Source organism: Pogonomyrmex barbatus, unplaced genomic scaffold, assembly GCF_055798465.1.
Source record: "Pogonomyrmex barbatus isolate J1 unplaced genomic scaffold, ASM5579846v1 scaffold10, whole genome shotgun sequence".
NCBI classification, from domain to species: Eukaryota; Metazoa; Arthropoda; class Insecta; order Hymenoptera; family Formicidae; genus Pogonomyrmex; species Pogonomyrmex barbatus.
In genome coordinates, this window is record NW_028297099.1 from 1,071,159 (window position 1) to 1,093,585 (window position 22,427).

At 30.8% G+C, this 22,427-nt stretch overlaps 5 protein-coding genes across 5 annotated transcripts; 2 read left to right on the plus strand and 3 right to left on the minus strand.

The window, feature by feature from the left end:
- Positions 1-516: 516 nt before the first annotated feature.
- On the plus strand, positions 517-5,526 carry stmA (Protein EFR3 homolog stmA). Its single transcript, XM_089070320.1, has 16 exons — positions 517-635; positions 751-827; positions 1,078-1,193; positions 1,442-1,604; positions 1,667-1,819; positions 1,903-2,009; positions 2,068-2,211; positions 2,296-2,374; positions 2,455-2,590; positions 2,678-2,949; positions 3,029-3,201; positions 3,316-3,676; positions 3,759-3,958; positions 4,037-4,136; positions 4,298-4,453; positions 4,535-5,526. The coding sequence occupies exons 1-16, from the start codon at positions 629-631 to the stop codon at positions 4,685-4,687; spliced, it is 2,397 nt and encodes a 798-aa protein (XP_088926446.1). The 5' UTR covers positions 517-628; the 3' UTR covers positions 4,688-5,526.
- A 69-nt stretch (positions 5,527-5,595) lies between these two features.
- Fkbp12 (peptidyl-prolyl cis-trans isomerase Fkbp12) lies at positions 5,596-7,431 on the minus strand. The gene is made up of 4 exons (XM_011632561.3): positions 7,152-7,431; positions 6,693-6,740; positions 6,320-6,506; positions 5,596-6,228 (listed from the first exon to the last, which is right to left on the minus strand). Exons 1-4 carry the CDS (start codon positions 7,186-7,188, stop codon positions 6,171-6,173), a joined length of 330 nt encoding a protein of 109 aa, XP_011630863.1. The 5' UTR covers positions 7,189-7,431; the 3' UTR covers positions 5,596-6,170.
- A 3,036-nt stretch (positions 7,432-10,467) lies between these two features.
- Positions 10,468-18,175, minus strand: LOC105422970 (ornithine decarboxylase 1). Its single transcript, XM_089070325.1, has 9 exons — positions 17,778-18,175; positions 13,822-13,995; positions 13,475-13,713; positions 13,327-13,403; positions 13,042-13,215; positions 12,587-12,926; positions 12,309-12,520; positions 11,998-12,206; positions 10,468-11,905 (listed from the first exon to the last, which is right to left on the minus strand). Exons 3-9 carry the CDS (start codon positions 13,659-13,661, stop codon positions 11,689-11,691), a joined length of 1,416 nt encoding a protein of 471 aa, XP_088926451.1. The 5' UTR covers positions 13,662-13,713; positions 13,822-13,995; positions 17,778-18,175; the 3' UTR covers positions 10,468-11,688.
- LOC105422973 (uncharacterized) lies at positions 18,044-20,021 on the plus strand. Its single transcript, XM_011632564.2, is given in 3 exon segments — positions 18,044-18,184; positions 19,093-19,865; positions 19,867-20,021. Coding segments are annotated over 2 exon segments (630 nt in total). The 5' UTR covers positions 18,044-18,184; positions 19,093-19,260; the 3' UTR covers positions 19,892-20,021.
- On the minus strand, positions 19,888-21,795 carry Vps37B (vacuolar protein sorting 37B). The gene is made up of 4 exons (XM_011632563.3): positions 21,479-21,795; positions 20,918-21,089; positions 20,728-20,810; positions 19,888-20,660 (listed from the first exon to the last, which is right to left on the minus strand). Exons 1-4 carry the CDS (start codon positions 21,608-21,610, stop codon positions 20,400-20,402), a joined length of 648 nt encoding a protein of 215 aa, XP_011630865.2. The 5' UTR covers positions 21,611-21,795; the 3' UTR covers positions 19,888-20,399.
- Positions 21,796-22,427: the final 632 nt, after the last annotated feature.

A 22,427-nucleotide genomic window follows, 5' to 3' on the forward strand; every position in this document is an offset into this window, starting at 1 on the left:
TAAAAAAACAATTATTTTATTAAAATACAAAAATATCTGTTTTTATATATTTTTATTTATATTAAATATTACATTACAAGCATACAAAAATTGGAAAAGAGAACTTCGAAACTCCCATAGTATTCTATAATATAATTATAGTTAAATAATATTTATAAACAATATTTTATAATATAATTATAGTTAAATCTTTAAATTATCGTAAAAAATTAAATCGTCTTTTTTCTTTATAATGAAAAAAAGATTGTCATTTTCGTTAATTTTCTTTATGATGTTTTTTTTTTCTTTATAATAAAAAAAAAAATTATATCATTTTCGCTAAAAAATGTCTTCAAGTTTCGAAGAAAAATCTCATCAATCTTTCGTTATTTCGTAAATCGTAATATGAAATCAATCTTCATGCGATCATAAATGTGAGCGCGACGCGCAGACGCGTGTTCAGCAGGTGAAGCAATTGTTAGACGTAAAAAAGTCCTAACTAGAGAAAGTGGCACTTTGCCTGAACTCGTATATTTCTCATCGATAGTTACTAGGCTATCGATAGAATGCCAATCGACTCGCGAGTGTGTGCGTACATGACATACGTCGTGGTGCGTAAGTGTCATCACTTTGCACAGGAGCTGTCAAAATGTTCGGTGAGTACGACAATTTTTATAGACAGATTACGCATTGTTAACGATACATTTCGATTGGACTGCGATTTGACAGTAACACGTCAGCGTTTTTTCATGATCTTTTTTTCTTTATCAGGCTGTTGTTGGTGCTGCGCTGCGTTACGTCCAAGATATAAAAGGCTCGTCGACAATATTTTTCCGGTTAATCCTCAGGTAAGATCTTGTCATGTCTTTTTCTCAAAAGAGAAATTTTTTTTTCTTTATCATCTCGTATAGTCCGTCAGGGTGTTTTATAGCTGCGCTTGCGAATGCAAATAAATCAATACGCTGTCCTTGACAGAAAGAGGAGAGACCAAAATGATTATTCTATTTATGGTTGAACCTGTGATATTTGCAAATGAGAAAATGAATCGACGTATCGTGCACACGACAATCTGTATTAATGCATCTCTCTACTTTTCAGGATGGTTTGATTAAAAACAATATGGAAAAACTGACATTCTATTCATTGAGCAGTCCTGAGAAGTTGGATAGGATTGGAGAATACCTGTTCCAACGAGCTTCCAGAGATATTTACAGGTATGTTGTAGAAAAATGTGTTACAATATCTTTCATTAATGTAATATGTAATCTAATGCAAATTATATTGTAACGCTGGTTATATAAATAATTATATACTGCTATATATGTAAGAACCTGATCTTAATAACTATCATAAACATGACTGACAATAATTCTAGTACAACTGTATAACTGTATACAACTGTACATTCAATAGATTTATAATTAAGACAAGAATTCTTTTTGAAAAAATTATGTTTTGATAGGCGACGAAATGGCTTTGTTGTGATCGCCATGGAGGCAATGGATCAGCTTCTAGTAGCTTGTCATGCACAAACTTTGAATCTTTTTGTAGAAAGCTTTTTGAAAATGGTGCAAAAACTGCTAGAATCCACAGACCCTCAGTTACAGATTCTCGCAACACAATCTGTAAGTGACAATTATCAGTGGATTAGTTATCAGTTCTATTTGACTGACATACAAATTTTCAGTTTGTCAGATTTGCCAACATTGAGGAAGACACACCTTCGTATCACACTCGTTATGATTTCTTTGTGTCCAAATATTCGGCGATGTGCCATTCCAATAATGATGATCCTACTACACGCAAGCAAATTAGACTTGCTGGAATTCAAGGATTGCAGGTACAACACTGTCGAATTAAATCCATCCAATTATTTGCATTGAAACTTGCGTATATATGTTTGAATATTTTTTTAAAATTTAGGGCGTTGTGAGAAAAACCCTTTCTGATGATTTGGTTGAGAATATATGGGAGCCTGTACATATGGACAAGATTGTACCTTCGTTACTATACAACATGCAAAATTCAAGGTAATTTAGAAAGAAAAATATTACGATGAATATATATTGACGCTGATTGTATCTTTAGATATGCCGATAAGGAAGACGCGACACCGGACAGTCCAACTGAAGAACGATCTGATCCGCCGCAGTTTGCAGAAACTTGTATGCGAGAATTGATTGGACGTGCATCATTTGGTCACATTAGATGTGTTATAAGACCTGTATTAAGGTACGAAGCAATTTTTTTTTAGTGTATATGTATATTATATATGTGTGTATGTGTGTATGTGTATTAATAATATCTATATTTTAGGCATCTAGACAATCATCAGTTATGGGTCCCTAATTACTTTGCAATTCATACTTTCAGAATAATTATGTTTTCTATCCAAGTATGTAATGGTACAGATAAAGTAGCATTTAATATATTAACAGCAAACAATTGATAAATATTTTTGGATATATGTTTCAGTCGCAATATTCTTACACAGTAGTAGAAGCTTTAATGACACATCTCGACGATCACTCAAAATCATCTCCAAAGATTCGTACTAGTATTGCGGATACTTTGTCTAAAATTATATCAATTGCTGCAGGTGAAAGTGTCGGTAAGTCAGTCGAAAATTATTTTAGGTCTAACAAAATTTAAGCTTTTAGTTAATGTGTAAGTCCTCTTCACAATATTATTTTTTTAGGGCCATCTGTATTAGAGATTATAAATTCTTTATTGTCTCACCTACGAGTTAGTGTAACGCGAAATCAATCGTCAAGCAGTGATGAACAATTATACCAAGAAGCTCTTATTAATGCCCTTGGAGAGTTTGCAAATCATCTTCCGGATTATCAGAAGATTGAGATTATGATGTTTATTATGAGTAAAGTTCCATACAGTCAGCCGGATCGTATTGTATCCGTCGGCAAAGGAGATGTATTGCTTCAGAGCATACTTTTAAAATCACTATTAAAGGTAAATTCTTTATTATTGCGTAAAATTGTAAAATATACAGTATAGAATAAATTACAGATATTTTATCTATTATATATAGGTTGGTACAAAGTACCAAACTATCCACTTGAATACAACATTCCCACCCAGTTTCTTGGATCCATTACTAAGAATGTCATTGGCAGCAGATGCTGAAATGAGGCTTCTTGTACAGAAAATATTCCATACCTTAATCGACAGACGTCGGAATATTACAAAACTTGCTAAACCAACGTAAATTTTTATGTTTTTAATATTTATTAACATATGTTGATTTGTTAAAATATGTACTGTCTTTGTTCTCTTTTTTTGTGCAATTTTTTAGAAGTAATTTTTTTCCTCTTTTAGTGTGAATGTAGCAGAACTTGGTCTTGCTATTGAAAAAGCATCCCGACCTGATGTAATCTTTATTCGGAAACATGGTCCTGAAATCTATTTAGCACTATATGAATCATTAGAGATGTCTAGTAACACGGTAGAAAATGTGGAATCTATTTACACCACATTGGCATTACTTGCCATTGAATTGGCTTCCGAAGAAACAGTGTTAGAATTACTAAGATTGGTATTGAGCTTGCAAGATTTGGCATTAACGAGTGCTCAAATTAGCCTTTCACTTAAATTCAACTTACACGCAATAGTTATCAGCCTATTAGTCTTAATATCATATGTTTGTAATATCACTGCTCTTATGGATTATGCGAAGAAGGTAGTATCAAATTTATTTATTTTATGTTAAAATTTCAATGATTTATATTTTAATTGATTTAATTGAATAAATCTGTTTAAAGGTGGTGGAAGCACGTCGCAACGATAGCCCACATTTACTACCGGATTTACAATCTCAATATGATATTGGTCTAACATCTAGATTAGCACCAGCTCTTTTAGTCGATCAAACCGTTGTCAGCGAATGCCTAAAAGGAGCTGGTCTTGACAGTGGAAAGTTACAACAAGGTTCGGGTTACAGCGGCAATTCCTTACAACACAGGTATCTGCTTACTAAATATAATAATCGATAATCGTAGATATTAATGTACATCAAGATAATATAAATTTTCTCTGTTAGACATTCATGGGTTGACAGTGCAGGACGAAATTCACTAGCCGACATTAATTCTGGAGGTCCAGAATTGGACAGTGGAGGTTCATCACCTGGTGTGCAAAAGGTATAATTTGCATTTATTACGATTTGTATTAAGTTAGAAAGAGTCTATAATTATGAGTCTATAATTATGATATAAATATTGTTTTCATTTTTGTAAATTTTTTAAATTATTGTATGATTTTATGTTAATTGCTTCTTTTTTTTTTTATTAAATTTTTATAGAAATTACCTGGAGAGGAATTAACGTTTGAAAGTATGAAAAGAATTTTGACAGAGAACAATAATAATCAAATAGTAGAAGAGGAAAAGCGAATGCAACTTTCACAATTCTTTAGGAATGCACCATTCCAAGATTTAGTATCGAAAACACAACCAAAGGTTCATTAATTTTAGTATATATTACGATAATAATTATTACAACTTCTATAGCTTTCCTAATCTTTTCTTTTTTATTTGCAGCACGATGTTTTACAGAGTAAGCTGTCAGAGATATTTAATACATTATCTGTTGATCCACGCAATACAATTCCTACAACTGGACCACAGACAGATGCTAAACCAAATCAAACCCCAGCTTATGAAATTCATTTCCCAGAGCTGTTTGTATATTAAATTGCTAATATTCTTGTTGCATTAATATTAATGTAGAATTGCGTTGATTAGATCTTGTAAATGTTATACATATATACATATATATATTGGATATATATACATCCAACAGAATGCAAATAGTATTCTATATTTCTATATTTTAAAGGTTGACTTATATATATAATAGAGAAAATATTTTTATTTAGTTTTATATAGTATAGTTTATATAAGAAATATATATATATATATATATTTATTGAGAGTAGACTAAGTTATCCACTTGTTTACTTTTAATGAATAGATGTCAAATTGTTATATGTATTAAAGTATGAAAATAATTAATTTTTTTATAAAATCACTAATGGCTTTATGGAATCTTAAATTATATAGACACAGGAATTTCTTATATACAATGGACGATTCTATGGACACTCAAAGATTTTATAAAATTATATAATTAAATATTTTCATAATAGAAATTGATTTACTTCAGTGGATAAATGTAGAACACAAAATGAAGAATTTTACATAAATGTTGATATAATTAAGTTATTCTATATATGTAAATTAGAAAATTTCGATGAAAATTAAGACAAATAAGTGAATTAAATGTATGTACGGTAGTAGTGTCAATTAAATGTACGCTGTTATTTAATCATCACGTAAAGTTGAAAATTGCTTATCTGTATGTTCTGTATTATCTTTATGTATATTCACGATTTGAAAAAAGAATTTTTTCTCACGGCAAATCCCGTGATCGAAAAAGATTGCACAATATATATTTATAAATACATAATAGCAAATGATTCGAAATATTTTGTAAATATATATTAAAATATATGTATGTTAATCTAGAAAAAGATTTGTCAATGCAAGATTTATGCTATGCCTTGTCTCCAGTTCACATGTGGAAAAAAAGAAGTATACAATTGAGGGAGCAATGTTCCATTATACTTTATTCTAAGAAAACCTGTATTGTTACATTACCAATTGTGTTTTTTTATTGAATATCTTTGTACAAAACATTTGAAGGATCAAATATGTAGTGAATGGAATGAACACAGGTTACATTTTGCAAATATCTGGAGGGTCCCTTTATTCAACCGCTCATCATAGGAACACGATTAGTCGGTTTTAAATCAAGTACATGAGTTAAGTAGCATCTCTTGGAGAGCAGGTAATCGAACTACATATTAATATATGACCTTACAGTCTAACAACTATGCGATATTGTTTGAATATTATTGATCTGCAATTTATACATTGTATAAATTGTACGTTGTTTCTAGTAGCGAGGTCGGGCGACAACGTTTGCAACACTTCCATATATTACTTTGCAAAAGTTGCAAATATAGCTTTTAATATCCGAGCGATTGAATTAAGGCAATTAGAGTAGGATGTGCCATTCGTGCCAACTACTTAACATAATATGATTTGATGCGATTCTTTTTTTTTCTTGTATTGAAATGCGTTTGGTCAAGTTTGGTACACTCTAAGAGGTATTTCAAGGCTCTACCTTCAAAAGTTCCACATCAAAGATGAGAACAGCATCTGGTGGGATAGTGTGTCTTTGTTAAGGTTAATATGGTTTTTCTTATTAAATAGAAAAATAGAAAAAAATTATATATTATATAATTTTGCATTAAAGGATATATTCCAGGATGGCCTCGGCTACCATAAGCAAAGTCTGGAGAACAGGTTAGCTTGGCTCGCTGCCCGACACACATTTGTGCGACTCCTTGGTCCCAGCCTTTAATTACCTCACCCTGTCCAATTTTAAACTTGAACGGTATGCCACGGTCCCTGCTGGAATCAAATTTCTTCCCATTGTTAAGGGTACCTGTAAATACAGGTTGTTAAAACTATTATGCAATTATTATTTTCAAAATTATTTACAGAGAGAAATGTGCAATATTACAATGTTATTATAAACAATGATTTTGATATCTTGTCTCGAATCGTTTCTCTGTTCTCTGATATAAATATAATTCAAAATATATTGAATTATATGTGATAAAATATTCACCTGTATAATGTACAACCACTGTTTGCCCGGTTTTTGGGTAGGTTTGACCTGCAAATATAAAAATAACTATGAAACAATATCGGAGGACAAAATTAGCGTCTTGCTGTTTAAAATGTAGTAAAAGCATGAATAAGGCAAAGTTATTCCAAGTCCATTTTACCTTGAATCGCTTTGAATAAAGAATACCGCGAGACATTTCCACGCCAGCCACTCTCGTTCACGGTGTGTTATATATCATTAACGAGCGAACAGAAATTTTTGGAGTGTCGAACACGCGGTGTGGCGACGTAGGTACTCACGAGCGAGCGTGCACACGAGAGAGACAGACAGAGAGAAAGGGGGGGGGAGAGAGAGAGAGAGAGAGAGAGAGAGAGTTATGGAACGCGAGAGAAGTCCCTCCCATAGAGAACGAGAATGACGAATTCGGCGAAAGATAGAAAAATAAAACTGTGTAATTACCGTCTCCAGGACTTAAGACTTCGATATCCACGCCCATGGTTACGTATCCTTTCTCTTTCGTGCTGCGGTAGCTGACTTTCCCTTTGGGATGGCGAGGTATATGCGAAGATAGTCAGGGCTTGTCGACTTGCTCCAAATGATCGAGCGAAACTTGCCGTGGGAAAGAATAATCCGGGGCGCTTCACAAAACGATGCCGCTCCACTACGCCGTTCAATGAATATAGGCCAGGATTACGGGATAGCTAGAGTACCATCCGACATGAAAGTAGTTCCAGTCCGTGCAGCATCGAGGGAGATTGTAAGATGGCGTTTTCGTACCGGGATATAGAAAGTATAGAAATTTTTGTATAGAAAGTATAGAAATTTTTCCGAACTTTTGTCCGAAAAAAAATATCTACAGGCGTGCATACGCATAAAAAAATTATTCAATTTTGTATTCTATCCCATATAATACAGATCTCCAAGAGATGTTTTAAAGATATCCAGAGGATATTCCCAAGACATCTCTCGGATAAAATGTGTTATATGGGATAAGATGTAAGAATGTCATATTTTTTATGTTTTTATATATATTTATTTATGCATTGTTTGTGATTTAATTATCGGAATTTTGATATCACATTAACTTTTTATTAAAATCTTTTGAAAATTTAAAAAATATTTAAATATGACAAAATTGAAAAAATATTCGTATTCAAGTAATTCGATGAATCTATATTTTAATTTTTATTATTATTTTTTTCTCAAAATATATTTTTTAACTTATATTTTGACAACTTTTTGATGGCAGTTTTCAATTTCCGGTATTTTTTGCACATTCAAATCAAAACATTATACTTTCAAAATATTTTTTTAATAAACTCGATCGTTTGTATGGTAATCTTCGTTTGTAATCTTGATAAAACGTAAGTAGCGCGCGATTGTTTATTACGGATGTATCGTTCCAGATGAAAAAGTCGTACTACAATATTTGAAAAAAGTCGTGACAATCAATCCATCTGCGGCAAATAATGAAGTTAATTGTTATCTGATGACGCTTTTCCCGAGTCACCGTCACGCTTCGATAAATTACTCGAGTGATATTATTTGATTCGGTGATTGTCCTCGATCGAACACCTTCAATTGCGATAACGTCTGTATTTGCATTTAGATTTATTTGTATAATTTTCAGAAATACATGATGGGATCATGATGAAATCGATAATGACGATGATACGAACAGGTGGACTCATTTAACCGTGTTATGACAAAGATATCGCTAGCTGATATTTATATAAATTACAACATTTATATAAATGTAAAATTTATAAATTAATTATTACTTATATTATTATATTGTGGCAGTCCCCGTTCACATAACTAATATCTAGTAAAGCATCAACGAAAAGAATTATAATCCACATAGCGCAGTGATAGCGCGCCTGCTTCGGACCCTTAAGGACATAGGTTCGAATCTCACCGCGGCCAAACATTTTTTTTTGCCATCAAACTCAGCACATCGTGGACAACGCTCCTCACCAACATCACAAAGTGGGGTATCACGTCAGGGTCATTACTTTGGAATTTATTGCGCGTGGATCGGATATGCGAAGGTGTCGGAAGAAACCGAGTCCGAATTTTTACAAAGTGTCTTTTATTCTTGCTTGAGCTACACGTCCGTTCGCGTCGGTTTCCGTCGGTCGAATTCCTCTCTATCTGTTCGTTATTTCGAATCAGCTCGCCTTCGCTTTCTCCTTCGAGATCTTTCTTTTAATAATAAATAGCTTAGTTCTGACAAACAAAATATCTAAAGTTCTAATAACAAGTTTTTAATAATAATCCATATTGAAGGAAAACCCATTTGTTATTGTTACTTGTCTCGGATCGTTAAACGTTTAAATTATGTTACAAACAAAAATAGCTTTAGACATTACAAAGGTAATAATAATTAATACAATGGTAAAATGTATGATAAAAATAGAAAGAAATTAAAACCCGAGAATATCGTTAGTGTCTACTCTAATGAGCTGATTCGAATGGCAATGTATGCAACGATGTAATCGCCACAATATAAATAATAATATAAAAAATAATTAATTAATAATTAATCAATAATTATTTAATATTATAAATGGTAATTCATAAAAAATATGAATAATAATATAAATATATACGAGGTATATTGAGACGAATATCTTTTGTCTCATATTGCGATCGCACGTCGTTATCGCCAGATGAAAAGAGGCTCAAGATAAAATGTCATCAATCCGATCGCGGCTGCAAACCCCCCCACGAACAATTAACTAATTCCCTTGTATATACGTCAACTCATCAAATTAGATCGTACGTTTATCTTATCGGAACTCGCCATTTTAATACTTCGTTAACTCCACTTGTACTTAACTAACGTTCTATATCCTTTGCGCAACATTATTTTATACAGTTTGAACTCCGAACAAAAGCAAAACTGCAATTTTTTGCATATTGTATATAAATTAATTATAACATATTTAAATTAAGAAAGTTAACTTTTGTTACAATTTCCTTTACTATATCATCAAATTTTAAAGATATTTTTTTTAAGACTTACATTTATTTTGTATTTATATGTATAAAATAACGATAAAAATAACAATTATATTCAAGAAATACATTATCGTTATTAATAAAAAATAAATTGTTGTCAATTTGAAAATTGGAAAAAGTTACAAGTGATACGTTACTTCCCAATCTAGAAATCACGTTTTGCTCATGTGACTCACTAAGAATTATCACACACATGATGCTTGATCCAATTCTCTACTTAAAAATATTTATTATCTTTTCATATGCTTTTTCAGCAATTTCGCAGCATTCACCTTACAATGCGCGATTTTATTAATGGAAGAAAAATATCGTGTATATGTCAATATATAAAAGAGAGAAAAAAAAAGAAAGTAAAACGCAAAAACATGTATTACTCAAGCTTTTTAAAAAATTATTTACTTATTTCAAATATTTAAAAACGTAAAATTACATCGTAGTATATTTAAATCGTTGCTCTCTACGCATGGCCGCCTTGTTCTTTTATCATTTGTAAAAAGTATGACAAACATGAGTTTGTCTCGCCAAATTTATATTTCAGAGGATTTCATAATCCTCTGAAATATAAATTTGGCGAGATTAAATTTCTCTTTCAATTTATAATCAAAGCCATACTTGTTTTATATAAAAAGATCAATATAGTATTAACAGAGATAAAAAAAATCGCTTTTCTATATGTCTTTTATAAATATTTAATTTCTAAATATACTAATTAAAATAGATTAACGGGATAATAAATGTAACATATCTGGAATTGTGTATACATATTGATTTTATATTTTTTTATATTTATTATTCGAGTAATCATGATCAATTGACAATAATAATAATTACAATATTAATAATAATAATAATAATAATAATAATAATAATAGAGTAATAATAAAAAATTAATTTTCTTCGGTTCTTATGACAGCTGCCTCAATGCCGTAAAATTCCTAGCAATCCTACAGAGTTTATATTTATTTAATATAGAAAATAAATTTTAAAGAATACATTTGTGCTTTATGCACATATACACATATATTGTATAGTCAATTCATTATGAATTCTTTTTCTTCTTTTTCTTAATAGTGCTTTTAAAATAGCAATTAAAAAAAATAAAGAACATGTTAATTTTTGCCCCGAGTATTACCCAAGCTTTTTAAAAATTATTTACTTATTTTAAATATTTAAAAACGTAAAACTACATCGTAGTATATTTAAATCGTTGCTCTCTACGCATGGCCGCCTTGTTCTTTTATCATTTATAGAAAGCATGACAAATCTTTCTATTGTCAAATCACGATTTGCTCTTCCATGTACAATCCATATAAAAACAAATTATAGCTTTGTTCTATGTTAAATATGTTGAAAAACTGCAAGAGAAAAGTATTTTCAAGATAATTTTTACGAATTATTTTCCGAAATATCAATTTTTGTACCTAGAAATGTATGTGGAAACTATAATACGCTGCATTGTACTGATGGCAGAGACACGTATGATTAAACATCTATGGTAATATCTTTTGTGTATTATGCGATGAGAAAAACTTGACATTCATGAAGATTAGTCTTCAACAGTAATATCAGAGGGGCCACTTTTAGAGCTTTACTTAATTTGTAATTCTTAATTATTACTCGAGTAAATGTATTTTTAATAAAAGCAAATAGAAGAGGTGATTTCAAAACGTCTGAAAGGAGAAAAGTTGTACATAGATTGTACGTCAAAACTATATCTTAAAACCATATATATAGATATATTTCGATGCATGCAAGTAATGTATATATAATATTTTAAAGAATTTTTGAAATGATAAAAAATATCACTGTGCCAATTAAAAATAATGCTTGCACATATTTTTTCAAAAAATTTAAAAAAATAATTAAAGAAAATATTTAAAAAATATTCAAAGAAAATAATTTCATGCATCAATTGAATGTATCTGCTTTGAAATGCACAAACGCACTTCGAAACATTCGTTAAATAATCAAGCTAATTCAGTGGCGCCTCGACATACTCAAAAATAAAGTGTGGCGGCGTATTAGAAGTGTCCGTTAATATTTCAGGCGGTGCTAATTCTATTGAATGAGTGTTGTTCCATGGATCGATATCGTTTCCTCCAATATCTAGTCCGAGTCGCAAATTACCTGGTGTATTACCAATAACAAAGTGATCTTCAGTTAAAGGCAGAGCATCTTTCAGTAAAAGCCTATAAACAACGTCAACATATTTTATTCTTCATTAAAAAAGAAGAAATATTGGTCAATAAAGTATTTATATATTCATTTTAAATTTTCTTACCAAATGTCTTCGTCAGCAACAACATGGATCTTAGGAATGGGAAATCCGTTAAATGGAGAAGCAACAGGCAATGTATAGGCACCCATATTTTCAAAAATCAACCATTCACCAAGTTCCATATCGTGCAACATGATATTCTCAACAACCTTATCCAATCCATCACATGTCGGACCCCATACGCTCGAAGGAATCATTTTTCCGCAACCATTCTAATAAATTATATATATATATATAAATTATAAATTATATAGCCATCAATGGAGAGAAAAAAATAAAAAGGATGGTATTAACGCTTCATCTGAATAAATTACCTTTAAAGGAATAGGAGTTACATGCTGATGATCATACAACAGACAATTAAATGATCCGTAAACGCCGTCGTTAATGTAATACATATTGTGCGTAACAGTGTTGGAATTATCATCTCCGCGTATAGAACGTTTGCTATGAATACTCGTTGCCAATGTAAATGCAGATGCAACATAAAAGCGGCCTGGTTCGGCGATCACATGAACAGCATCAGCTAAGAAAAATTTTTATTATAAGAAATGCCAAATAAAATATATTTATATAATGAGAAACAACATACTATTGAAATATTCATCAAGAGCTTCGTTGATAATCTCTGCAATTTTATCAATGCTTGTGCCTTTATTGCCTGGATAACCACCACCAAGATCCAAAAGGTAAGGTTTAAAACCAAAATCAGTGGCCATATTGAACAATATTTTGCAATGACGAATAGCTCGATAATATACTGGTGGATCTTGACATCCAGATCCAACGTGAAAACTGAAGCCCACTACATTGAGACCCAAGTTCCATGCGAGACGTAAAAGGTTAGGAGCCTCGTGTGTCGGATCACAGCCAAATTTCATGCCAAGCGGGCACAAAGCCACTTCTGCATCACAACGAATTCGCAAAACAATCTGCAAAAATAAGAAATTGCAATGGTATATACTTTCATAATGAAATTATCGCCATAGTTGAAAAACACACGCAATATTTATTAAAATTATATATATTATATATTATGCTATGCACCTTGGCTGTTGGGAAAAGCTTTTTAATTTTGTGCAGTTCACTTTCATTATCTACTGTCATGGTTTCAACTCTTACTGCAGCAGCATGACGAATGTGTGAAGCTGGTTTGGCCGGATTAGCAAAAATAATTCTTGAAGGTTCTACACCAAGACTCAACACTTTGTTTATCTCATTCTGTCAAATAAAATTATATTTTATAATATTCTTTATGAAACATATGTGTCAACTCTAAACATATTTCTTTCTATGTGAAAAAAATATATTTAAAAAATATATCATATTTACCTTAGATGCGCAATCGAAACCGATACCAAGGGCTGCTAATACCTCGATTACTAGCAAATTGTCATTGCATTTCACAGCTGAGATTAGAGAATTTCTATTAGTAATTGTATATTATATATGAAATAAACTCTAAATATTAATGATTTACCATAATAGGGCTCGACTCGAGGCAATTTTTCTTTCCAGATTTGATGCTTTTGTACAATATCTCCTATATCCAATACATAGAAAGCTTCATCTTGCAAACCGCTCGTTGCAATATCTTTGATAACAGTCATGACATTGGACTCGCTGTCCAAGACATGGATACGTTCATCTAGATTTGTTACCTTCATGTTGATTGATTTGATTGAATTAATTAGTACTCTGTAGGTGCTAGGCAGCAAACTGAAAGTCAAACGAATATTATTAGACGACAGACATAAATGTAAGAGATAAACTTTACATTTTGTACATTGGAAATTTTAATAAATATTCAGTATAATAAAAACATACGAGGCAGCTGTCAATGCTAATTGGGTGAGTCGTGAGGAAGCGGATTAAGACAAGATCACTGTGGGGGTGCTAGCAAAGCCACGGGGGCTCTGCATTCAGGGCCAACTTCCAGTTGCCGCAGTTATTCAAACACCCACGAACAGACTGGCCGACCAGTCTATCGCAGATAGAACCCTGTAAAGAAAAGAATAACATTTTATATTAATTTGTAAGAAAGATATGAATGAAAGTGTAAACAAATTTAAAACTCCGTAATACATCAATAAAAAGGGGAGAGGAGGAAACAGTTGTTTAAATATATTTTTATAAATCAGCATATGACGTATTAAAGTAATTCTATCACACAATGCCCAGAATATTTTATCTTATCTGTTTATCTTAATTTTATCACAGCCCATCAAATCTGATATTTTTTGTGACATTAAAAAGATATACGAATCAAATATCGTAAGAAAAAAAAAAAAGTTAATATTATTTTTTATTTAGTTTAAAATTTTTTTTTATGTAATACACATACATTAATTGTAAAATATTAACATTTACTCTGTTTTTATTGCCGTTAAAGATATTATGAATAATGATCGCACAATAATTAAACTTAATGGAATATATAATGAACCCACAATTAGTCCTACCTGAAGGGAAGTAATTCTCGTATCTTTATGTACACAGAACAAAAATTAAATTATCGCTTGTAAGAGTTTGATAACGTTTTTGAATTTCAATGACTTCTATATCTTGTCTGATATGAAATATGCAAAAAACAAAAGTAAAATATTAATGTTCCACGTTTGGAACGTAAAAAAATGTTTAAGACGTAATATGTGTTGTACGCGATACGTATATACGTGAGAAACTCCGTTTAATTCAGAGATCCGAACAGACAGAAAATCAGAACGATACTGTACTCGCGGCAACTATTTGGGCCATTATTTATATGAGGAAGATAAGTAGTATCAGCTTGTCTTCGCGTGGTGTACCAAGTCTACTTATACAAAATTATCTGACAACCAAGATGGTTCATCAGGAAACCAAATTAGACTGGAAGGATAATATAAATGTTACTCAAGAGTCAAACTCCACTTGGGGGCGGGAAGTACCATTGTCGATCTACGCAACATGATTGATCATTTCTTCGACGTTAAAAAAGTTGATGCAAATATCAAACTTGAGGTATTAAAAATCGCTGCTAAAAATAAAATATGAAAATCGTTATAAAAAAGATAAATATTCAAAAATACACATACGCGTAATATAAAAATTTGTATACACAATTCTCAGGTAAATTTTTTTAAGACATATGATTTCAATATATATATATATATAAGCTCATAAGTGCCCTTTATCGAATTTTAATGATTTTGAGATATATATATTAATAAATTTTAAATATATATAAATTGTATACATTTTCAAAATGTATTTTTAATGTTTTTTCTTTATACGCATGTTTATAAAATAAATAGGAATAGCTTAAAATCTCGTTTCCTGATGCAAATATATAACAATGTCCAATCACATACGAGTCTTTTAGGATTGTTTCATCAAACAAAATCGCATACAAAGGGGAATTCTTACATAACATAACAATGGCTTCGCTGGTTTGAAGAGGAAACACTGGTCTGAGCAAGATAGTACAAGTCTCAAGATATGAGTAAATACAAGTACTGGCCTTTCTACAGACATTGATGTTAAAACATGTGAAATGAAACGAGCGAGAGGATTTAAAAAAATACGTTTTATCATCATCATTAGATTAAAAGTTTTCATATATGTTATAAGGACGTCATTAATAGTAATTAATTTAATGATAAAATATACACAAAAATTATATCAAAAGATAAATACGAGTTGGAGTTTTGAGCTTGAGAGTTTTTTTTTTCATTTTTAGAGAGAGTTTTTTCATTTTTATTATTTTTGCTCTTTATTTTATCATTAATCAGAAATATACATTTCTATAAAAAAAAATATATGTAAAAGCAATCTAAAAAAATAATTTTATAAAATGCAAATTATAACAGTAATATCAAATACTTTTTATCAAATCATTATCGGAAGCAATTTATAATTATTTTTAAAATGTTTATATTCTGCAACAAAATATTTTTATCAAATCATAATATAAAAAAAACCATCAAAAATGTAATACAATCGTTAAAAATTCGTATTTGATATAAAATAAATGTAAGAAAGTATTTATCCAAATAAAAATTTATTGTAAAAAAATATATTGTTTAAAAATTAATTCAGTTACATATAAAGTATGACAAATATGTTTTAAAGTAACTTTGTTTTAAAATTACTTATTATTTAATTGAAATCTGTTTACAAACCATTTTGAACCTATTTACAAATCATTTTAGATGACTTTGAAGCTAATCTGAATCGGAAATGTCCGATATCTCAAAAGACGTTATTCTTCATGCAATGTAAATACTCGTTTCAATCTTAGATACAAATTAAAAAAAAATATTATTGAAATATACAGTTATAATATTTATGTTTTCACATAACTTGTATATAAACACAACTTTTTGAATCTTTTCAGAGGGAAGAGGACTTGAAAATTTAAATTTTAAAACAAAATTTGTTGATATCTATAATATATTTCGTGTTACCGATATATACCGATATATAGTCTTTCTTCATAATACATTGTAAGCATGAAAAAATAAAAAAAAATCTTCACAAAAACACTTGATTTCATTGACATGAAATATTCTTATTTTATTCTTATTATGTTCTTATTTTTATTAAGGCTGCGTTCTAATATTCACTGTCAGTACTGAAAATATATAGTTTAGATCACGTATGTTATAGATTTTCAGTGGGTATCAGAACGCAGCCTAATATAGATATCGTTTTCAAATTTAAATGTTCTTTCAAGACATTGACCCTGAGTAAACATTGCTTACATTGTTTTAAAGAATGTTTTCTTAATGATGTACTCTTACATTGAATTCCTCCCTTTAATCGTTGGAATTTGATTAAATACATCTAGATAGATATATCTATGATAAATAAAACAATTCAAGTTCAAAATTCTTGAAGAATGCAGAATCATAAAAGGTATAAGATAAAATTATGCCTACTGTCATAGGAAATTTAATTCTCTTGCTGTCAATAAAGAAACATAAAGATATTAATAAAATAGGTACGGTTCTTGCAAATTTTAACATATTATAATATTTATATGTACATTTTTGTAACATATTTTATATTTAACATTCTAATCTGTTTGTAAATATGTAATATGTTTCTATATTTCAAATTTATTATTACATGCAATGTAAAAATGTAATATATATTAAATTTTGAATCTAAGACTACTCATGTAAGACTACTTTAAGTGCAATAAATTTTGAAATAATCCTTGATAATTGCTGTATTTAAAAAATTTTTTTCAAGTGTAAAGCATACAATATTTATGGTTTATCATGTCATACATATGTTAATCTTAAACTTTAAAAGGTAATCTTATGTTGCATTGGGAAATGTGATATAGAAACATATAGCATTATCAAATCTAACATACACAGATAAGAGGCAGACGCAGTGAGCGCATCGCTTTCTTCTCGTTTCAAAGCGAAGTGTGTTAAAATGAAGACTCCAAGAAAACGTTAATCGCAATGAACTTCGAACTGGAAGATTCAGTAAACAGAAAATCAATCGAGTTGAAGCTCGATCTATGGTATCGTTATGCAATTATCGCGGGGGTCCCTTCTCGATAAGAGGAAAGAGCACGAAGAGAATGAGAAAAGAGGTCTACGCGTCATCATTTCACAAATGAAGATACATCTCCACGAGATGATCGATGCTCGTTTCATTCCACGCGGGGATCCGGCGAGGTGCCCAGTGCGATATATATATATATATATATATATAATATATATATAATTATATATATATATATATATATATATATATAAAATTCGCACATATATAAATATACGTACCTTATCGGACGATCGCCACCCTGCGGGTCGGCACACGGTTATTGACGGAATGATGGAAGTTTTCGGTGACCGGATCGTGAAAATCAGTCAGATCGATCGTTGGACGTGGATCGGCGGGTTGTTGCCCACCGTCGCCACCCAGCCGTCGAGTTCTCACGCGAACGGTGTACCCCGTACGACGTGTCGGTAATGAACATCCGTTTCGCTCGTAACGCGTGAAGGGACGATTGTCTTACGCGTCACGTGCGGGCATCGCAAATGTCGTCGTAGATCCCAATCGCACCGTCCCGGCCGCTTACGATTTAACGATTCGTCTTGAGGTAAAAGGTGAGGGGAAGCCTTGGAGCGCGATGCCCGCACGAAACTCCGTGGAACCGCCAACCGCCGCCAGCAAGTCGGAAAGAACAGTATGGATCAGACATTTACAACGAAATAGCAACTCGCGCATGCGCAAATTGTTCCGGCCATCCTCCCCCTCATTCCTCCCTCTAGAGAATTGGAAGAAATCCCATCTAGTCTATTGCCCAATGGCAAGGCCCGTTTAGGCTTGTTCTACAATGCGTCGGTGTCGTGGGTTGTAAGAATGGACCAATCACAATCAAGTATTCTCCTCACATTTGTCTGTGATTGATCAATTCTTGTGGCTTGCGGCTTGCGACACCGACACACGACGCATTGTAGAACAAGCCTTATTGAGAGTTCTAAGAAATTCCAATCGCAATTCCTACTAGGGATCCCCTAGTTCGAGGCAATCAGATCCCTAACCCTTCGACTATAAATAAATGATAATAAATGAAATGCTTTTATATTCAAAGATCCAATCCATTATATTGTAGACATATACCGATCTTATTTCTTTTCTCTATAAATTTAATGGACCTCAGATCGATATAATAACAAACAAAATAAACGGAATAAAGGATTAATATATAATATATAAAAAATAATAGATATGAGAAATTTCTTTCATTTTACTATATCTTGAATCCTATCACATTTTTTTTTATCTTATAGTCAAGAAATTCATTTTGCATTGCAAAATTTGCAACAATTTGCAGTCAATCATTTTATTGGTTATCCATCTGTCATAATCCTTAACCTTAACCTTAAATATCCGTGCGACACTTTTATATAACCTCAGCATGAACTTTAGGATGTTAAGCAGTAAGTTATTAATACAAGCAATTGTTGACGTAACGTAATAATTTATGGTTCAAATTGAAAAATATTCACTCAAATCTCAAATGCTATATCCTATACGTAATCGAGTGATGAATCTCAGAATCAAATTTTTCACTGACATGTATCGTTTCAGAACATTTTACAACCTGTATGCAACGGATCTCAAATCTGCAAGATTGCAAATAGCGACTAACCATTGTAGTCTTACAGTAATCTCCTATCGAAATAATACTTCAAGAAGAAAGAAAAATTAGAATGAATTATATTGAATTAATTATATATTTTATATTCGATTTTTAATATGCATGTCGCTCTGGAATCCTCAAGTAAATTTAATATGCTGCACTCCACGAAATTGCAATTAACACGGTTTTATTCGACAAATCAAAATATTAAAGCGAAATTGAAAAATCATTACGATACATTGAAGATCACGCCGAATGCTACTCAGAATGAAGTGAAATCTGCGTATTACAAGTTGACTCTGCAATATCATCCTGACAAGAACAAAAGCGAGTATGCCAAACAAAAGTTTCAGGATATCTCGGATGCTTATGAAGTGCTCAGTAATCATGAGCAGCGCAAGATTTATGATCGAAGTATGTTGCTACATCATCAACCCATGTCGACTGCTACAGAAGAACCCATGTCTTTTTCTAAGCATAAGGTTTATTCAGGGACGTCAAAAATTTATAATTTTGATGCATGGACAGAGGCACACTATGGAAAACAAATGCATGAGAAACGCAAGAGAAGACAGATATATGAGAATTATAAACACATGCAGAAAATGGAAAATAAAGATGAACATTCTCAGTATACTGAATTTACTATTGTAGTGTTGATCATTATATTTTTTCTTGGAAGTCTTTGGAGGAAAAATCCTGATGTACCAGCATCTCAAAGACAAGAAAGAAAATAACGATAATTGAAATTAGTTCATATTTATTTAATTGAATAGTATCTACGTTCCAGTAATGAATGTACAAATTTTATTTTTTGCTTATTGTTATGTCTATTAATCAAGTAAAAACAATATTAAATAGATCATGTGATGAAAAACGATGCCGACGATATTCTTTCGTATACTCCTTAAAAAAATTGCTATATACTATGAACTTTGTTAACAAGCTATTGATTTTGCATCTGTATTTAAAAACAATTATCCAAATATCTCATGATGTATAGATAATATTTCAGGATATTGGCATCCTAAAACATTATCAATAAATAATATAACTTAGGTAAGTGTAATATATAACATATAGCTCGCTTGCTGCATGATATGTCGCACAACACATTATTTAGTATAAAAAATAGTGAATAATCAATATACAATATATATAAGAGATGTAATATGTAAAGAACATCAATATCAGATATATTGCACGCGACTGATGAAACGTATCGCAGAAACAAATATGACGTAATTTTTTTATATTAATATGATGTATAAGCTGGTAAATTTGGCAATGGCATCGGCATAGCTACTGGTCCAGTTGGATATGGTATAGCGGGTCTCATTCCAGGAAAATTTGAAGCGATTGAGTAACCAGGAGTACTTGAATGTCCTTTTCTTATCAATTCTCGTAATTTATCTACTTTTACTTTACGCAAATGCATCAGTTTTCTTCGCGATAAAAACTGATCCAAGAATTCGTCTACTTCGATGTCACCGGCTAAGAATTTCTCTGCTATTCCCTGTACATGAAAGATCAAAGTTAAATATTCTCATCAAATAAGATAAAATAACAAAAATTTAGTTTACCTCTGATTCTTCTTCGATTTCAGCAGCAGCTGCTTGCAACAAGTCAAGTGCAGTATCAACAGTCATTGTACCAGACTTATCACCTGTGAATAAAGATATAAATAATTAAATATAAATAAATAAATAAATGTATATGACTTAAAAATAAATCTTTTTTTTGTTAAAAATCAATGTCTGAAAGGCTACTTACGCATCTCATCTAATTTATCTTTGACGCTAATGCACAACTGATTGGCTTGTTCACTTAATTCTTTTAAAATCTGTTTGTTCTCTTCCAATTCAGGTTGTTTAGACAAATTAAACTCAGCTAGAGATCTGTTGCTCGCCATTAACATTTCCTTCTCAGTTTCAAAATCTTTAAACTAATTTTTCATTATATTAAAATAGTCTCATTTTAATAAGAATGAACAGATTAGTTTTTAAGATTAATTTATAATTGACATGTAATGGTACAAATATTTCTATAAGTTCAGCTATATGTAATCTATATGTAATATCTATATGTAATATTTTTATAAGTAATCGTATATGTAGACGCATTATAGATGTAAAATAATATTGCCTCATGAGATGTTCCTTATTGCAAGTTTAATCATAATGAAAGAATGAAGAATTTTAATTACAAAGGAATGAATATATTATTTAGGAATCTGTAAAGCTCTTGTGCATTAGATTTATTAGGCTTTTTTTTATGTTATGATGTATCTGCCATCTAATTATTCAGAAGCGATATCTTCTACTGTATTCCTACCTGTTTTATATCTTTCACGATATCTTCGAATTTGCCATCGTTATTTAGTAGTTCCTTCAGTTCATCATTATCCAAATGAGATAACAAACCCAATGCTGCGGGTATATCCGGTTCTTGATTTGATTTATACATTTTTTAAAAACTAACTGGCAGTAGGACAGTAATAATTGTCCCTTTGAGGTTTACTTTTTTTAATGTAAAAATCAAAGTTCTAACGAGAAATGCGCATTTGCGATAACGTAATGACAGATCTAGACAGATTCCGAAATGACAAGTGTTATGTCTCTCTTAAAGGTCGGCAAGAGAGACTATAGAGACCTCTATCGGAGATGAATTTCTTTTCATCCATATTACAGCCAAAATATTGCGAGAAAAGCTATATAATTATGATATTTATAATCAGAATATTTGCCTGACGAAAGCTATTTTTGTAAGAAAATGTGTGAAAATAAATAATTCATTTTATGCGTAAATAGATTTGTACTATAGAACAATAAGGTGCAAATATTTTCATCTATTGTAAATTTTTTTTTAAGAGCAAAATTGCAAAATTCCGCTCTGTAGCAAGTCATAATTTTATAAAAAATACGTAGAAAAAGGCTCATGGCAGAATATTGCTTTTACGAGATGATATATAGATATACTCAAATATATATCTGCATTGTAAATAAGGAGTAGATAGTTACATTTATTTTAATTATTTAAGAGCTAAATTGCAAAATTGGCTCTGTAGATATCTTCGTAATTGTAAAAGAAATTATCTTAGCAAAGTTTCATGACGAAACATCGGAATCAATCCAATCGTTCTTGTACTTAATAAAACTTTACCCACAGATGATAAAACTTTCATAATTACACAACTTTTTACATTTTTTATAAAATAAAGTATTAATAAACATTAACATTAGATACAGTATATACATTTATCAATATATTCGTATTTATATAC